The sequence below is a fragment of the Prinia subflava genome, chromosome 13 (genome assembly GCF_021018805.1).
Source record: "Prinia subflava isolate CZ2003 ecotype Zambia chromosome 13, Cam_Psub_1.2, whole genome shotgun sequence".
Classification (NCBI taxonomy): Eukaryota; Metazoa; Chordata; class Aves; order Passeriformes; family Cisticolidae; genus Prinia; species Prinia subflava.
The window spans coordinates 16,724,868-16,743,576 of record NC_086259.1 but is presented as its reverse complement, the minus strand read 5'-3'; the positions used below and the strand labels follow the sequence as shown (position 1 = coordinate 16,743,576).

At 39.3% G+C, this 18,709-nt stretch overlaps 1 protein-coding gene across 1 annotated transcript; it reads right to left on the bottom strand.

The window, feature by feature from the left end:
• Positions 1–1,236: 1,236 nt before the first annotated feature.
• Positions 1,237–17,057, bottom strand: BCO1 (beta-carotene oxygenase 1). Its single transcript, XM_063410896.1, has 11 exons — positions 16,979–17,057; positions 14,067–14,195; positions 12,658–12,787; positions 11,271–11,418; positions 10,267–10,414; positions 9,126–9,346; positions 8,697–8,954; positions 7,485–7,587; positions 6,787–6,881; positions 5,099–5,210; positions 1,237–4,923 (listed from the first exon to the last, which is right to left on the bottom strand). The coding sequence occupies exons 1-11, from the start codon at positions 17,040–17,042 to the stop codon at positions 4,751–4,753; spliced, it is 1,581 nt and encodes a 526-aa protein (XP_063266966.1). The 5' UTR covers positions 17,043–17,057; the 3' UTR covers positions 1,237–4,750.
• Between the last annotated feature and the right edge of the window lie 1,652 nt (positions 17,058–18,709).

The following is an 18,709-nucleotide window of genomic DNA, read 5'->3' as shown; positions in this document are numbered from 1 at the left end:
GCACTGAAGGACGTCCGGAGAGGGGAACGGAGCTGGGGAAGGGGCTGGAGCGCCAGGAGGGAGCTGAGGGGGCTCAGCCTGGAGAAAAGGAGGCTCAGGGGGGATCTTCTCGCTCTCCACAAGCCCCTGGCAGGAGGATGGAGCCGTGGGGGATCAGGATCTTGTCTGGGCAACGAGCGGCAGAATAAGAGGAAATAGCTTCGCCAGGGGAGGTTTAGGTTGGACATCAGGAGAAATTTCTTCCCTCAAAGGGTGATCAGACACCGGAACGGGCTGCCCAGGGAGGTGGTGAAATCACCGCGGAGGTGTTTAAGGAGAAGCCTGGAAATGGCACTCGGTGCCGTGGTCTGGGTGACACGGCGGTGTTTGGTCATAGGTTGGACTCGATGATCACAGAGGTCTTTTCTAATCTAATTGATTCTGTGGTCCTGTCAAACTGGCCTTTTATTTATTTGTTTATTTGTTTGTTTGTTCCCTTACATGAGCTGGGGGTAAATGTTACGGGTGTAGGCACAAGGAAAACTCAGAGAATGAGAATTAAATACAGCGAGACTCATTGTGGCAGAGCCCCTCTCCACAGCTGCCCACTGGAAATGTGGCCTTTTCCAGCAAAAAAAATCTTCTTTAGGACAGTTCCTGAAGTTCCTAATTTTAGGGCGTTTATTATTGTGCTTAATTGCACATTAAGAGGTTACTTGATTCCATCTGCTTTCTTAACAGCATCCAACATTAAAGCAGTGAAACTATTTGCACTGAAAGTGTTTCACAGACTGTGATCTGCTCTACAGCAGACACCCAGCTGGGAGGGAGCAGCAGAGCAGCTCACGGTGTTCCCTGTGCTGACAGCACTGGGATCTCCCAGCCTCTGCAGCACCCAAATGGATGTCATGCTGCCCATCCCTTCACTGGGAAAATAACATTTCCAGAGGGTCAGCTAGTAAAGCTCTGGTGGGTCACATACTTTTATTACTTTTACTACTTGCTTTTCAGTGGAATGTAACAAAATCCTATCATTCATTCAGTTTGATGGTGTCTCCAAATCATTTTATCACTTGGAAAATGAATTAGGGTATCTGGGAGTGACCCCGTAGGAAAGAGAAATTATTGCCTTCACAAAGGCAGCCTTGTTCTTTCCCAGCTGGACACAATGCTGGTTTGTTCTGCAGCTGGGGCATCCTCACACATCACCCAGCAGCCAAAACCCTGCACCCAGGGCTGGGTGAAGAATTTACAGCTTTAAATTCTTTACAGCTTTACAGCTGAGCCCGTGCTGAGGTGCTCCCTTCACAGGGAGCAGCGCTGTGCTGCAGGTTCATTCTGCAGCTCTGAACAAGAGTTTTAGAAGCAGAGAGTGTAGGACAGAAGGCCTAAACCCACGGCAATGTGCATGAAACACCAGCAGCTCTGCAACACTTGTTGTACACAGCCATTTAGAGATATTAGAAAGCCACTTTTTGCTGCTTGGGTGTAATTATCCAGGATGTCAGGTGTAGGTTGGGGTTCCAGAGGACATTCTCGGCTCTCTTTGAGGGTAATGAAGGCAGAGAGCACACTGCTCCTTGGCTGCAGGGGAAAGATGTATTTTGCTTGTCATTAATGCTCAGGTAATTGCAGAGCCAAGGGAGCAGTGGCTTAAATTATTGCAAAAGCTGTCATTGAGTGGCCTGGTTATTTGAGCAGACAGACGCTGGTGTGTTTCCCTGCCACTTGCACAGATTGGTACAGAGGAAAACATTGTTGCATTTCTGTTTTTAATACCTCTTGGTAAACACTATTTCTGCTTCCTCCTGCTACCTATGTGGGGCAATGGGACAAGGTGTAACAGATAATATTCAGTTCCAGAGAACAAATTCATTGTTATACCTTGTTATTTGCTCCATTTAATGGGTGCATTAACAAAAAAACCCCAAAACAACAAACCCTAAACCAAACCAAAACAACAACAAACCAAACCACTCTATCAAGGTCCATTTGTAGCATCTCTGAGGTAATTAATTATATGTGTGCATACCCGTGGCCTGCTTCTCTCACTCAACTATGTATTTTAATGGAGATACTTATCTTTACTATTTTTTATTTGCAATCACTCCATCTAGATTTGTGTCAAGCCATTATTATAATAACTCCATGAATTTTGTTGGGCTAATTTATGACAAATTGGTGCAAAAAAAGAAGTCCTTGAGATTTCATTCACAGCAAAGGGTGTCAGAAGCAAACCAAATGACACTCATTACCACGTGCCATGTTACCACATCAAAAACACCCTACAAGTCTTGCAGCCACTTGGCAAAGCATATCTGCATTTCCCCTTGCTTCTGTCAGCCTGGAAATGATAGTGTGTTACCCTATTCAGGGTAAATGTTTCATCAGATTGGAATTGCAACCACTACAAACATTCTTGAACAAATTTGTGATTAGCTGTATGCTTTTATTCCTATTGTCTCTGCTGCAGGAGGATGCTGGGATTAGCAAATGCAGATTTACATCACTGTTTTTCTCCTCAGGTTAACTACAAACTTAATGCTCATCAAATCCTGTGTAGTACTGACCAAGGGAATATGGCACATCTCATTTAAAAAAATCATACCCAGGACAAGTTCTTATCATTTATTTTCTGCATTATTTCTACATGAATGTAAATAACACATTTGCTTTCTTAGACTACAGGTTGTTTTTATGATGAGTGTATCCTCTACCCTGTCATCTCTACCAGTAAAAATTATTTCCAAACCCATGATCATCCACAAACAACCCTGTGAGTACTGCAGAAGAAATTCTGGAGAATAAACTCTTAGAAGGGAATTTGTAACAATGGTTAGATTTTTGATTCATTGCCACCTTGTAATCCTAGAAATGTATTTGTGGACATTCATTAAATCCAAACTTTTTCATATGAAAAGAAACAGAGCTGATGTCTTTTGCCAATATCACAGGTCAATCTTCTCTTCCAGTACTGGTTCCATATTATTTACAAAAATGGAATGAAATTTCTTCATTAGAAGATAAAGTGCTATTAAATACTAATGGTAATATGCCCTGAAAACACTAAAAGTGACTATTTCTTTAGACACACCTTACTGAAGTGTTTATTTCCATTTTATCGAACACATTTGAATGCCCAAACCTACTTGAACTAGATCTGACCACACTGTTGGGGTTTTTACATTAAAAATAACCTGCATATCTTTATCCTAACAAAGTGCAAAGACTTAAGCAGAGAAACAGAGGTGTGGTTGTTCCAGAGCAGACAGGAACTGTGGATGATGTTGGTTCAGTTCCTGCTCTGCCACAAACAGGTCACCAAACACAGATTTTCATGTGGTGGGGAGGCAGTAAATGTCAATAATTTCATTCTCTTTCCTTCCCCTGGAACAGTGTGAGAGCACAGGCACTGAGGGAATGTGTGTGTCCAGGTGAGAGGTACCTGAGCTGTGTGGTGATACAGACAGACTGACAGACATCCGAAATGCATGGATGTGCACCTGGTTTTCTCCATCAGTAAAGATGGAGATTCCAACAGCAAAGATAACTACAATGAGAAAATACAGTTCAAAGCAAAAAAACCCTCTCACTTACAGAAAAGTCAATACCTCAAATCAGGAATACACTCAGAGGGGTAAGAAATGCCATTTCTGTAACACAACCAGTCACACTGTGCTTGGCACTTGAACTTTATGCTGAAATGTGTTTTAAATTGTGACTGTGAGTGAAAGTTGTGCACTTCTATTGGGAAGCATTTGGTACAGGCAAGGATAAACATGTGAGAACCTGGATACCCCTAAGCAGACATAAGGCAATGCTTAGTTATGGCAATAACAACTTCTGGTTCAGCTACTGTGGGGTTCAGATAAGGCCTAAATCAGATCTCTCACTCTTTCCCTAAACTATTTATTGCACGTGTGTGTCTGAGTTCTGCTAGAAATACACTGCCCTCATTCACAGACATACTGCTGCTAACAGAGACTAGTGGCAACAGCAAATACTACAGTTCTTATCTTTTACACAATCTAATTACATGAAATGCCATGGCAGATATTCTGCCCAAGGAATACTGATTTAAATACAAACTGCTTAAGACTGAATGTCACTAAAGTATAATTGAATGCTACATATAACCATGTACTCTATTTCAATAAAGGCACTTGATTCTGTCAACATAAAAGCAAAAAATACACCATGAAATCATTAGAAAAGCTGGGGGAGGTTAGGTTCTGGATAAGAAAAATGTAGCACCTCAGCATAATACTTTGGTTATGGTTTAAGAAATCAAGCACCAAGAGAATACATTGCCATGAATTATTGCTATCATGGTAGGTAGTTTAACGTGAGGTTTTCTGGCAGGAGACAACTTTCACTGTCAGCTGCAGCCTTGCAAGAGCCCATGGAAGTTCCATGACCTGCAGACATGTGTGACTCATGCCATGTGTCACCCTGTGAATACAGTACTCCATCTGCTCAGAAAGCTTCGTTCTACTCAAATAAAACATTTCTTGTTACCTTTGTCTCCTGTCCCTTGCCCCACAAGCTGCATTCAACAAAAGCACTTCATATTGATAATTCTTCTTTTGGAATAGTGATATACCAGCTGTAGACACAGTAATTTGTAATGAAGTAATTTCTGTCTCTTTTAAGAGATTATATGTGGATTATAATTAGTCATTTCTTATCATAAGAGAAGGCTGTTCCTGGAGGATATTACCCCACATTCAGTAGGAGGTTATGTCAGTCTGTGCAATACAACAAATAGATTTCACTCAGTCTCAGTTTTCATGGCTTGCTGTGGTATAAACATTCCATGCAGGTCCATGTGCATTTCCACATTTACTGTGGCTCGACCCAGCTCTGTGAAAGTTTTAGCATCCAAGATAAGTAGGAAGGGTGGATCCTTTGGATCAGTCTTCACAACACAGGTCAGAACAACACCTGTGACACACAAATGAAGAATTAGAAACATACAGAAGTTTCACTAAGCAGAAAAGATAACCCCATCTCAAAGTGGAAGATCAACCCAACTTTCTTGACTAAGAATATTGAAACTTGCAAGATTTAATACAAAACTCGTGTAACCCCAACTTTCAGAATGTTGTCAATATTTTACCATCATCCTCTTCTTTTGCATCAGGTCTGGGAACAAAAACAGGCTCAGATGGCCAGCAGTCGTCCTGTCCCCAGAGGAGCATTTCCTTTGTGTGGGTATTAAATTTTGCAATCTAAATGGTTGTGACAAGAAAAGAAAAATGTCAGTGACCCTGACAGTGGCTTTTTCCAAAGGTACAACATGAACAGACTGCTGGCAGGGGGGAACAAAGGCTAAGTGTTAAGGCAGGTATCATCACAAGAAAAAATACCTGGAAAATGTTACATTTTGGAGTCACATTTTATGGCTGTACAATCACACAATATTCTTTTAATTTCATTTCATTAGATTACAATTGCACTTTTCATTTACAGGTGTTTAATAGTTTACAAATGCTAACAGGTCACAAGAAACCCTTCACTGTAAGCAATGCTCCTCACTGCAGAGAGTCCAAGACACAGAATTGAAGTGACTTGTTCCAATTCACTGAGATTCTGTAGTGAAGCAGGAAACAGGATTTAAACTTGCCATTTTCTCATCCTGTAAGTTATTTTTCTTTTATTGCTACTTCCACATTCTTCAAGACCTTCTGATGTGCAGTGGGTTACATATGCCAGAAGAAAGGCTGTTCCCAGTGAGGTGTAAAGATTAAACCAGTGAGACAGACACTGGAGGAACAGAGTGTGGATTTTCATCCCACTGAGTGGCCAGCCCAATGGCCAGAAGGGATACCTGGCATTTTCAGTTCAATTCCATTAAGGCCTTTTCTCTACCCATAGAGATGCAGTTCTATTTTTTTCCATTTTGATCTTTAGCCAAAAAATACATTTACACAAAAGTGAAACTATTCAAATTACTGGAGGAAGAATTAGAATTCTCTCTTCTAGTCAAGATGACAGCACTTTCACTGACAGACTTTACCTAAGGATTAGGATGTTGTGTTTGCATTCATTAAACTGCACCTGATGTGAAGAAAGATCCTCCTACCAGCATTTTTTATTATATTTGAGTCAAGCAGAGATTATCTACACTGTAAATCATGAACTTGCAGGTGTTGAGTTATTGTCAGATGTACTGCAATAAATTTTCTTGCATCATGCAGAAATCCAGCTTTATTTTGTAATCAGTTGTGGTAATTATATGCAAGAACCAACAGTGGCTTCAATTTGTGTTGTGTAGTCATAGAATAAGAATTGTAAAGAGTGAGTTTGTCCATATAATACTCATACATTTAAATCTAAATACTTTTCCTTTTAATCTATTTGTACTCCAGGCTGTCTCCTGGCATCATGTGAACAAAGCATTTGCTGCCTCTAACTAGCCAGCAAATAGAAAGCTTCCCCAAAATTAGATATTGTTTTAATGTTTAAAATGTATTAGCTAGTGTTATTTTTTCTGTTAGGCTTCCTAAAGGGAAACAATATTAAATATATACATGTGAATAATACTTCTTTTTCCTACTCTCTCCTTTGTAGTTCCTGGCACATCACAAAAGGTTCAGCCCAATTTAGCAGAGAAGTGAGGGTCTCAATAACTGTTCAAGAGACTTTGATGAAATATAAATCTGGAGTAAGACTTTATGAATACTTTATGAGGGAAAGGGTACAACATGAACTAAACTTGATGAGAATTTAGGTGTTTCATGGGGTTTTTTGCGTGTGAATGACCCATCTGTGGGAAAACACTAATTTTAAAAATGTTAATTATACCTTTGTAGGAATTGGACTCCACTGGACCTGTGTTGCAAAGACATACTTGTATTTTTTGCCATTATAGTCATAGTTGATGCGAGGCAGTTCTATCCCTGCATAAAATAAAGTTCAAGACTTAGGAACAAGACAAGAGAAAACCTCAAATGTACTTCTATATAGACACATCAATCTTCAGGAAGTTTTGCCCTGTAATAAACCTTGACACTACTTAATAAAGGTGTTGTACAGACTTTGAATGTCTGAATTTCTAAGAATCTGAAGATGGGTATTAACAGAAGTAACCCAGGGCTGTTAGTTCAAAAGGCAACAATTTTTCATTCTTAGGGATTCATTAGACTGGAATTTATGAGGGTTTTTCTGGTTTGGGTTTTTTTCTTTCTTTATAAATACATGACATGAACAACTGGGATAGAATTGGAGGCTACCATTATAAGAAATTACTTTCACCTTAGATAATTACATATTTACATATTCCTGTTATTAGCCCCTGATAAAAGGTTAAAATCCTCTTTCAGAGGCAATCTTTATAAAACACAGCTAAATTTGAAGTACTACTTATAACAGACTTATTTAATGAAAATTACTCTTTTAACAAGTAGATTTGCAAGCCATATTAATAGTTGTGGAATCAGACTTGGAATCCTGTGTTAATACAAAACTGATGTAGCATCAGATATTTAAAGGATGTGTCTCACCTTCACATAGTATTTCAGGTTGGCAATAGATGTTTCCATCTTTGTCCTTTACAGCAGTTGCAGTGGAGGGAAGAGTGACTAAATTAGAATCCACTGCAGCATCCTGAAAGAGACAAATGCTGGAAAAGTCATGGATCTCTAAAAATATGCTTCTAAATTAGATTTTTATCAGGTTTGATATTAATATTAACAATTTGGAGATTAAACAAACTTCAAGAAAACCCTTCTTACGGCATTTTAGATTCTGAGGTCTTTATTAGAAATCTTGTTGCACTCAGAGTATTTTAATGTAACAGAGAATAATAATTTTGAATCACACTGAGTCCTTACAAATATTTAGATACATTCTAAGACAGATACATGGCTATGGTCCAGAAATATCACAAATTTGAGAATGTAACGAATGAAGATGGGTTTCAAGGAACGAGGTGTCAAATTTTCACTGAAAGTCACCAAGGTTAGGTTTTTACACCTGCTAAAAATCCAGAGCAAAAATAGGTGTGATATACTCTGGAATGTCCTACTGCTGAATTCTTAAGATTGCAGAGCAGCTGGTGTGATCCAGCACATCCTTTGTCATTGCTGCAGAGCTGTTTCTGAGACAAGAACAGAGCAGAAGGTTCTAGGATGTAGAAAGAAAAAGTAATATCCATTCCAAAGGTGTCAGGCAGAAACTTGCCCAAGTTGCTGGGCAGTATAAAATCTTCCCTGCAAACAATGATGTAAAGTGATGCTTTAAATTAAACCGAAAGATAAAATCTTTTCTCTTCCTGCTATATATCACACTTCAATGAAATCTTCTAGTTTTGACTGAACCATTGCACCAGTTGGGAGCATGTGTGTACTGTATGTGGGCTTCCAGTGAAGTGTGAGAAGCAGATTGTGCAAATCCTCCTGCATGCCCTTGCAGTTAACAGCCAAGTGGGTCTATCTGCTTCTATTTGATGGCATTTAACAAATAATCTCAGTGAGAAGAACATGACATGTTCTCTCTGGAGAACAGGGTGTGAGAACCAGAATCCAACCATGTCCAGCTGCCCACAGCCATTTCCCACAGGACATACAAAAACCAAACCTCACACACTCCTTGGGCAGCACAGAATCAGAAATTTGCACATAAAGGCTGGCAACTAATAATGCACTCATTATTCATACCTGATGTATTTTAAATTAGAGAACAAAGAATAGGTTAAAAAGGAATTTTCTTTCTACCTTGTCGTACTGCAGAGGAACCACAAATCTTTTGCAGGTTGGTATGGAGGTAAGTTTGGTGTTCTGTTCAAAGTCTTTAGTCAGGTTTTTTAAATAAAACATGTCATATAAGCTATTATCTGTATAGGCAATGATATCAAAAATAATATGGCCATCCTCTTCATAAGCATTTACATGGTGAAAAAACACCAAAGCATCTGTGTAAAACTTGGTGGACACTTCTTTTTTAGTCTTCCTGTCTATAAAGTGAAACCAAGTCTGAAAGAGAGAAAACATTATTTAAAACCATTCAGAATCAGCAAACAGTTATGTAGAAAATTATTTTCTAATGGTAACCATCAACATTTTCTCACTGTTTATTTGTACTGAGGGATATTAAGAACTTAGGGTTTGCTGCCTGACTCCATTGCTGAGCAGTAAGAAAAGTACCTTATCATCCTTGCTAAAGGCAAGGCAGGAGGCCCAGCTCACTCCTCGGATGTAGGCAGTTGCCATTTTGACAATATCCAGTCTGAAGGGCTGCTCTATGAAGATGATGTAATTCTCTGTGATTCCAAAGCTGTGGTAGTAGCTGGGGTGGAGCAGAGAGCGAGAAGGGACGGAGCAAACCACTTCCAGGTGCTTGAAACAAGATTTCTTCTTTTCTTGTTCTGAAGATGAATGATAAAAATTAAAATTATATTTCTAATAAATTCCATTCCGAATTTGTGCTTGGATTTCTCCCAGGCAGGGAAGAACTGGTTCCTCCCAGTTTTATTTGCATTTTCCTGTGTTTGTTTACTCCTGTATAATTAACATAGAATTTTGCATGCAGGAAGCAACGCAGTGAAATCACACTGCTGGATCCATTCAGGCACAGTCTCCTTGTCTTGGGATTTGATTCCACTGATTACTGTCTTCAGAAGTTCCAGCATGGAGGAGAAATCGTTTAATTTAATCAGCAGTTTTAAAAATGCTCCTGTGTTTTTTAACTTCTAAGGAGATGTTCCCAAATTTGAGCCCCAGGTAGAAATTGCAAACTGATCTTTCAGCAGATTGTTCAAGAAGGGACAGACAACACAATAGTAGCTGATTATCTACGACACACACCAAAAAAAAGATCTTGAAGGAAAAAAAGCAAGGGATTTGCTCTGTGAGCTATGGACAGCATTTCAGCAAGGGTCAGTGTTGGCCTTGTTAGAGAGGAATTAACTCTATATTGGGCTTTATTTGGTGTCATGCTTCCCTATAATCATTGTATCAGCCTGAAGAGAATTTTTATTTGCAAAGAAATTAAAATTTACAACTTCAAATTATATGTACTGCCTTATAGAGAGAATTGTTTTAGATTCTTCCTCTAAAAGTAAGGTTCTTCCTACTGAAACACCCTATTTACAGAGTACTCAAGAAGAGCCTTTGCAAGAGCACATGCCCAGACAGGCTAAGCAGTTAATATGAAGTTCACAATAGGTTGAAATTAAGAAAATGAACACCATTGGTTACTAGAAGAGCTGTGTCACCACCCTTGCCCTTTGCAGAAAAGAAATTGCTGACAAGTCTCTAAGAAATACCAGTAACAGATATATCTTACCTGGTACAGAGGAAGGAATCTTGAATAGAAGGTATTTTGTCTTCCCTTTATCAACTATTGAAGTGCCCATGTTGAGAACATTCCCAGCACTGTCATAGTGTGGGTGAGAAGTTGCCACATTTACAGCTACGTATTTGTTGTAGTCAACCTGGAAAATGATACAATAAGAGATTTGAGAGATGTGTAAGAGAATGAAAATTGATCTCAGGTAACACCACAAAACCACCAGGTATTTAGCCCTGGCAGCCTTATATTGGCACACCATTTACAAATTGGTTTGAAATTTAAATAATTAAACCAAATTACTTGTCTAGTTATTCAAATGATTTCCTTATTCAAGGCTAAAACAAGTTACAGAATCTGCATTGCAGCCACCTGTCTTTTGAAGCCACATAATATCAGGGAGGATTAGCTAAGCAAGATATTCTGCAAATGCCTATTTAATCCTGAAAGCACTTTATTTAACAGGGCTGTGTGGCAATCTGCTGGAGCAAAAGTATTTCTGTTTTATTTAAAGTTTGGAAATTGTACTCAAACTGAAGTGTGGGCTAGAAAAATAAAATCATTGTATATATTTCAATATCTCAAGTTCTCATTTTAATAATTAAATAATATCTTACATAAGGTCCTTGAAAAGTAGTCATATAACTGACCTACTGATATTTTAATTATGTAAATAATTTTATAACTACAGATACACAATAATGGCAATCATCCAAAATCATCATGTAACTGTACTATTATTACTGCCACCTTCCTAGATTATGTACCAGTGAAATTGCTCAAAGCCCAGCTTTTCCCAAACCAAACAGGATTTAAATTTGAACTCAGGAGTTTTTATCTTTTGATATCTTCACTATTTCACTTTACCATGATTTCAAAAGTAAGGCAACAGTAGAAGAAAAGTATTTTGTGTCCTGAACATGTTAAAAGATCCTTATGAGTCAGTCTGAAATTTATTCATCAGCAGACAAGGAACCAGAATGACAGATGGTGGTTTGTACCTTCTCCAATGTCTCCAAAGTCTGTGGATTAATTTTCCTGATGAAGTTAGTCTCTCCAGTAGCATAAAAATCATCCCCAGCTTTCATAATGTTGATCAGACAGTTGTCTGTGAACTCAGGAATGGTGTGAGACAAATAGGAGAATGCCCTGTCCAGAGGGAAATTTCATTAGAGCTGTGGAAGCCGGGGCTGCCTTTCCCCACATGGAGCACAAGTGACCCTGCAGTGCCAGGCCTGGGGCTGCCTGTCCCTGCTGTGCCCGCTCCTGGCAGCTCCCTGCAAAGGTGGGACAGCAGAGGAGAGGGACTTCTCCAATGCCCTTGGCCTGCTCAGGGTTAAGGACATGCAAGGAGCTGTTTTTCCACACACAAATGGACATCCAGGCCCATTCCCACTGTCAGCTCTAGGATATGCACTGGTTTATCAGGATGGGCTAATAACACTCTCCTGTGTCTAATTTGAGAAAATTTGGTCTACCAGTTCCTACCTAAAAGCAGGGAGGTTTATCAGTGTGTGCCTTCATAAAATAGATGGGTTCATGTACTCCTCAATGGAATATTTTTTGTTCCCAGTGTTATTCCGTATCACAATTATGATTCCAAAGAAGATTGAACTTCACATGGATTTGACATTTTGCTTTATCAGTGTATGATTTCATCACAGTCACTAGAAGCCAAGCCAAAGTTGCTATATCCCTTTTAAACTTAAAATGCCAGAGTTACTCTATTGGAAGAAGGAAGAAAATCTCATCTCAGGGGAACAACTTACAACATATCAGCTCTTCTGCAGTAACTCTCTGTGTATGTGTCCTTGTCAAATATCAGGTTTGAGGTCACTGGAGGTAAATCAGTGACAAGAAGGAGAGAAGGGTGATCTATTTGCACTTGCTAATGAATCCCTACAGCCAATTTTACAAGATCAAGGACAACATGATGGCTTACACCTCACCTTTCTGTTAAACCATCTTTAATCAAAAAGTTTTTCTGATTTTTTTTTGTAGTTATTGATGCTTCTCTTCTTTTTTGTTGAATAGACTTTGTATTAATAATTTCCTCATCTCTACATCTTTTTCTTTCTTCCTGCTCCTCCCCTTACAGAATATCAAAATGTTTCACTAACACTGGAGAAAAAAAAAGTTTGTTTTTTTATATAATCTACTTGTGTTACTGAACAAAGCAGCAAATATTGCTGACAAAACGGATTTAAAATATTTGCCTTAGACTAACCCCTAGACAGACCATATCTCTTGACCTTTTCAATATTTAGCAATAGTAAATTCATAAATCAACAGTTGTATTTGTAGATATGTGTCAAGGGTAAACAGAAAGACATCTGTGCTGAAGAGAGAAGTAGATAGAAGAATCCTGTTGGGAAAGGCATTGCTTACTTGGCAAATATGTTTTTGCATGGATCTGGATAAGCCATGGTCCCAAACTCAGACACCACGATTCTGTTTGCTTCTATGTTGCAGTTGTACGTGTCACTTCGGAGATATTTGCTTCTGTAGTAAACTTCACCTGAGGAAGAACAAACAACTTTCAATCACATTTTATACTTAGTCCTTCAAAAAATTTGCACAGGTAGAGCTGGAGTTTCTGAAGCAGCTGTTCTTTAGCCAACAATGGAATGAAACCAAAGGCTTTATGGCTGCTGAGATTGGTAAAATTTGTCAAGATTCCCTGACTCTCAGTACTAATACTGGGGAACTTTTCAGGGGAAAGGAGGGATTTGGATAAATTGTTCCAGAAAACAAAACAATGTGTGTAAAAAATGATTAATTATACAATCCGTTTATGGGTGGTAAAAAATCTCCTGTATAAGCAAAATTTAGTTATGGGAGTAACAGATTGCTTGAAGGAATCAACAGTTTAATGGATCACTGTTCTTGAACAAACTGAGCTCTGTTTGCTTTAGGTGAGTAAGATATACTGGCAATTTAAAAAACACTGATTAGTTCTTTATAGATTATTTTATTTTGTGGAGCTGGACAGGCTAGAAATCCTGCAATGGAATTAAATGCTTCCAATCACAGAAATGGGAACTAAAAAGTAAACTAGGATTAGAGGATAACAGGAGTAAATCCCATTTTTATTATAGATGCATATTTTTTGCCACAAGAATCCAGGTGTAAACCATCCTGTCTCACACTGTAACAGCTGAATGGGTGAAAAATGTTTTAATTGAAAAAAAAAATTGAATTAAGATAGATAGCTGCCTGTTTTTCTTCCATGAAGATGACAAGCAGGAGGAGGGACTGTAGGGTGCCAAATATACCAAGTGAGGTTTGACATGTGAAGTGACACAGTGGCCCAGTTTCTCTCCTGGCAGCTGTTCCAGCTGTAACCAAATCCCAGAAGGGGAAGGCTGGTCCTCCCTGGAGCTGGCCTGTCCATCCACAGCAGAAAAGCCTCTGGCACTGCAGTGCCTGTGGCTGCTCCTCTCCAAACAAGAGATTTTCTTGCCCTGGCTGGAAGGAGAAGGCTGCCCTGCAGTGACCTGCCCAGAGCTGGGTTTGTGCTGCCCTGGGGTGACAATGGCACTGAATTTGGCACTGCAGCAGAAAGGACAATGGAACATCTCCCTGCAAAGAGCCCTGCAGAGGTGCTCCAGCTGTGCTGTGAAGGGTCAGGGGTGAGGGGTGTGTGGAGAGGCTTCCCCCAATGCTGTTCTCCCCTCACCCCTCACTCTGCAGACAAAACCACAACACTTCAACCCAGCTCAGAGCAGAATTAGCAAAGTAAGGCACCAAACACGTGGGGTGGTGAGTTCCTTTCAATCCATTGTGCAACAACTTACCATTTTTAAAGGTAAAGCTGTGCAGCAGAGCGAGCCCATCAAACCAGTGGTTGTATTTGCTGTCCCCTATGGTGTGCATCCCTGGGCCATTTCGGAGCAGGATCCCTTGCAACCAAGTGGGCAACTGCCCTATAAACAGAAAGGAGTTACCATTATCCATTCATTTAGGCAAGGAGAGTGTTCCAGGACAGTTTTCCTAAAGGCAGAGGCTTCATGTAGCCAGATAGATCGTAGGTGTGTTGAGATTTGCAGTACCATATAATTATATTAGAGTTTGGGTTAATTAAAATTTCCCCTACTCAAAAATGTGGCACTAGTGACATTCTGCGTGACTATTGCTAACAGAGATTACTGTAAGAAAATGAGATTGCTGGAATGTAATTTGTTAATTATCAGGAAGTATATAAAATTGGACCTTTCCTTCCTGCATTCATATTTTATAGTGATACATTTAAACACTTCTACTCATGCCAGAAAAAGCTGGAGCTTATCAGAAATAAACATATTTTATAGATTATGTGACTTGCATTGGCTTTCAGCACATCAGCTTAGACTTCAGACTAAATTAATTCCAGTAAAAACTTCATTAATTAGATTACACATATTATTATTACACAATATAGTGTTATTTGAGAAGTACTTTTGTGGCAGTAGTCACAATATTGTTGGTTTGTACACAAATATAGTATAGGAACATTGCACTGAAAATGTATAGGTGCTGTTGAGATTTGAACCATAAATGTTCCTCATCAAATCCCTGCAATAAATGCATCACCTATCACTTGACTCACAGAATAATAACAATTAAAGAATGTCAGTAGGTTTAAAGAGATGAACAAAGGCATATCATATATTAAATAAAAAACTTGACTTGCTTCTTTGTGCATATGACTCCTGAGGCAACATTTAGGATCACATAGAGCTTCTCCACATAACTCCTGCAGTGAGTATTGCCTTTGCATAAAAAGCTCTTCAGAACTTATATTTCTCCTTGTCATTTAGTTTTTGACCCCACATTGATCATATTGACAAACTTTCTTGTTAAAAAACCCCTTTACAACAGCTAGAAATGTCCTCCTATGAGCCTTAAAAATGAACTCATTCCAATCCCTGCCATGGGCAGGTCCACTAGACCACGTTGCTCAAATTCCCATCCAACCTGGTTCTGAGCAATTCCAGAGATGGGGCACCATCATTAGGGCATTAACTCAATTAGGGTTACAGTTCTGCAATACCTGAGGTACATAAAAAATTATTCATCATACTTTCATCATCATCATAATCATTATTATTGTTGCTGTTGTTGTTATTTTCGAGAAGAGCCTGGAAAATGAAACCTTACTTCACTTTCTAACAAAAGAAACTCCAAAGCAATAACTATAATATATTTTTATATATGATAATTTTGCTGGGAAAGATAAGAAAGGGAAAAAAGATCTTTTTAAAGCACTGTGGATTTTTTTCTGATTCTAACATTTCTGGTGCAATTCCATGTAATTTCTGACATAATTTCAGAATTAAAAACAAGCAGCAAAGGGTCATCCAGAGAAGTTTTCAGATAATTCATCTTAGTGGGAATTAAGCATTTCTGTAAATCACACTGAGTACCAAATCATCATCCAAGAGTGCTTATATGGCTTTAAAAATGTGGACTCTATTCTTTTCTGAAATGTATGAGGACACATTAGGGACACAGTGAAATCCCCAAATATTTGGACATTTATTAACTATAGTAACAACAGAATCTCAGAAAATCAGATGGCTGTAGGACAGCTTGGGATAATTGCAGCTGATGTCAGAGGTGTGATAGATATTTAGAGTGTACATATTAAGTAGCAAGGAGCCAAAATACTGGCAGAGCTCAGGACTACCAAAATATTTTAAGGGATCATGGTTCTCTTTTAGTTTCTTTAGCAATGAAGGAATGATTTGTATGTGTAACTTCACCTTCTGAAATATGCAGTCCTTGTTCAAATAAACTATTGCACAACACAGATGAGGTCTGATAAGTTCTATGTTTGCAAATAACGTCAAATGTTTTGATAATAAGTTGAGAAAAGAAATTGAAAGGCATAAACCCATAAAAGCATAAAATAATTGAAAGGCATTAAAACAAAGCCTTTTGTCTGACTTGACACAAAATCTTTTCCAATTCAGCCACCAAACTGAACTGCAACAAAGCCCTGCAAGTTTTAATTGTCATCTCTAAGTTTTGTACTCCGGAACGGCAGATTCCTACCATTTCTTGGACTATATATCACAAACAACACAGCCAAAATTTACTAAGTAGGGTTTCCCAGTAACAAATCTGTCCTGTAGCTATAACAACAACAAAAAAAAGTCTTCTGTAAAGTAAAAGAAATGGGGAAAAATAACAGCTTGGTCGAGTGTCATCCCTAGAGAGCCGCTTTAAACTGTGTTCCCGAAGGATACTCCGCAGTTTCTCCCGGATTATCTTCCAAACCCTCTTCTAAACGCTGCCTGTGGCATCCTGTGCTGGGGCTTTGCTGTTTGGCAGCGCTGCTGGTGCAGACCCCGGTGTCAGGGACCCTCCGCAGGAGCCCCGGGGGCACGGGGGGGTCACGGAGAGCAGAAACCGAAAGTGAGAGCGGGGCCGGGGGAGGGGGCTCCGAGCTGAAATCCCGAGCTGAAATCTCCCCCACCACCAGCTTCAGAGAGCCCTGTTCAAACACACTTTCGAAAAGTACACAGAAATGCTCGTGGAGTGATAAAAATCCCCCAGCAGGGTCACAGATATTATCTGAGCTCAGTCCTTTAAACAAAATTCCCTTGCGCCTCTCTCTCGGTTTCCCTTTCCAGCGCTGCCTCGGGCCAGGAAGAGTCGCGGTGTTTACGGATTGGAAAACACCAAAATAGCGGCTCGTTTTACATCGGATTTTTCTTTCACTTACCCTGCACCTCAGCTTTTATGGGCTCTGGGTGCTCTTCCTTATTCCTGCCGTACAGCGTATCCATCTCTGGTGCAGTGCCCGGCGCTCTGCCCAGCCGCTCCTGCAGGCGCCCTTGTCCCCCCCGGTCTGGGCTGCGAGCGGCTCTTTCCTGTTACATACAAAGATAAGGTCAAAGTGCAGAGCGAGCTGGTGGCCGCTGGCTTATAGATTGACTATTTATAATAGCTGATCTTTAATCCCTAGCACATACACTCTAATTCTTGCAGGTTCGTGTTAAAATTAACTCCTTCATTGGCTCCAAGAAATAAGTTAACTCAGCTCTTTATAGCACCGGCAGAGGCAGGCAGGGGACAGCTGGAGCACCTCAAACATCACCTGCAGCTTCCCAGGTATATCTTGGACACTGCTGGGGATGCTTGTCCCATTTGGTTTGTAGGGAGAGAGAAAGAAATCTCTGCTCACTGTTCTGGAATTGGCACTCTGGGAGTGACAAGCACTACAGAACAGGGGATCATTCTTTTCTTTCCATTCTGTGATTTTAAACTGGGCTGTTCTGGAAATGACCAAATTATCTCCACTGAATAGTCATGTGATGTATTTCTTTATGTTCCAGAGTCAACTGGCAGAGTGGCACATCTTTGAATTAAATATCTTTTCGCTCTACCATATTCTCCCATATGTGACCCAAATCCACCTACAAAAGTATGGCAGGATTCAGTAAAACTAAGGCAGATTTTTAACTTCATGCTTTTGTTTCTAGATAAGGTACTTAACTGAGTTCAATGTTGTTAATTTTAAAATCTTCTGGAAAGAGAATTATTTCAATATAAAGCATGTGATTGCAGACTAAATCTTAGGCTCTATTGACCATGAAGGATAAAGAAAAGCTTTGCACAATTATATATTATGCAATTTCATATGGGGTTACCCTAAAATCCGATTTTTTCAGCTGAATCACCATTGTTCCCAAAATGTTTAATATCACTTCTTAAGAATGACTGATCTCTTAGAACTATAACAGTTATTTTATTCAAAACACAATTTGTGCTACAAACTCTTCTGACACATTTATTATACATTATTCCTCTTCTTCAAACTTTCTGTCTGTTTGATGGCTGATCTTCTCTTCGGGAGATCATCAGGACAGCATGCCTTACTCTCTTTTTGGAAAGCACTGACAGAAGCAGATGATAACAAAATAAAAAGCCAGATTAGCAAATATAAGGTCTTGGTTTGAATTCGTAATACTAATAAACAGTAGGATTGAACCAGAAGGCTGTAGGAGACGAAAGGGATCAAAATCCACTTTTATGTGGAGACACATACACATAGACTTGCATATCCACTGTATATATGCACGTGTGTACTTGCAAATATGTGAGAATGTGCACTGAGATGTTGATTCACTTTATACACCAAGTATATTTATATCTCAAGTAAGGGATTTTTCAGCAATTTAGAGACTGAAAAGGATCTGGCAAAAAACCAAGGCTGCCCAACTCTACTCTCACTAAGCTGAGGGGACTTTTTCTCCCTCCACAATGTTCTGTTTTGCTTTAATATCTTTGTTCCAGTGTATCCTCATTAATTTATTTGTGCAGCTGATAATTCTGCAATTTTAATTATCTGACCTGTGAGTTGTCCAATCTGTAGTGATACTAAGAGCAAGCAAGCAATAAAAAAATTAATTCAAATCTCTTTTGCCTCCTCCACCCCAAGTGTTCATGTAGG

What these genes read in the sequence shown, in the direction of transcription:
- BCO1 (XM_063410896.1), bottom strand. Translation starts at nt 17,042, where the DNA reads ATGGATACGCTGTACGGCAGGAATAAGGAAGAGCACCCAGAGCCCATA. An exon ending in TGCAAAAACATATTTGCCAA is followed by an intron (nt 11,419 to 12,657) that starts GTAAGCAATGCC and finishes CCCTCTGGACAG; the next exon opens with GGCATTCTCCTATTTGTCTC. An exon ending in ACCTGAAATACTATGTGAAG is followed by an intron (nt 6,882 to 7,484) that starts GTGAGACACATC and finishes TATTTTATGCAG; the next exon opens with GGATAGAACTGCCTCGCATC.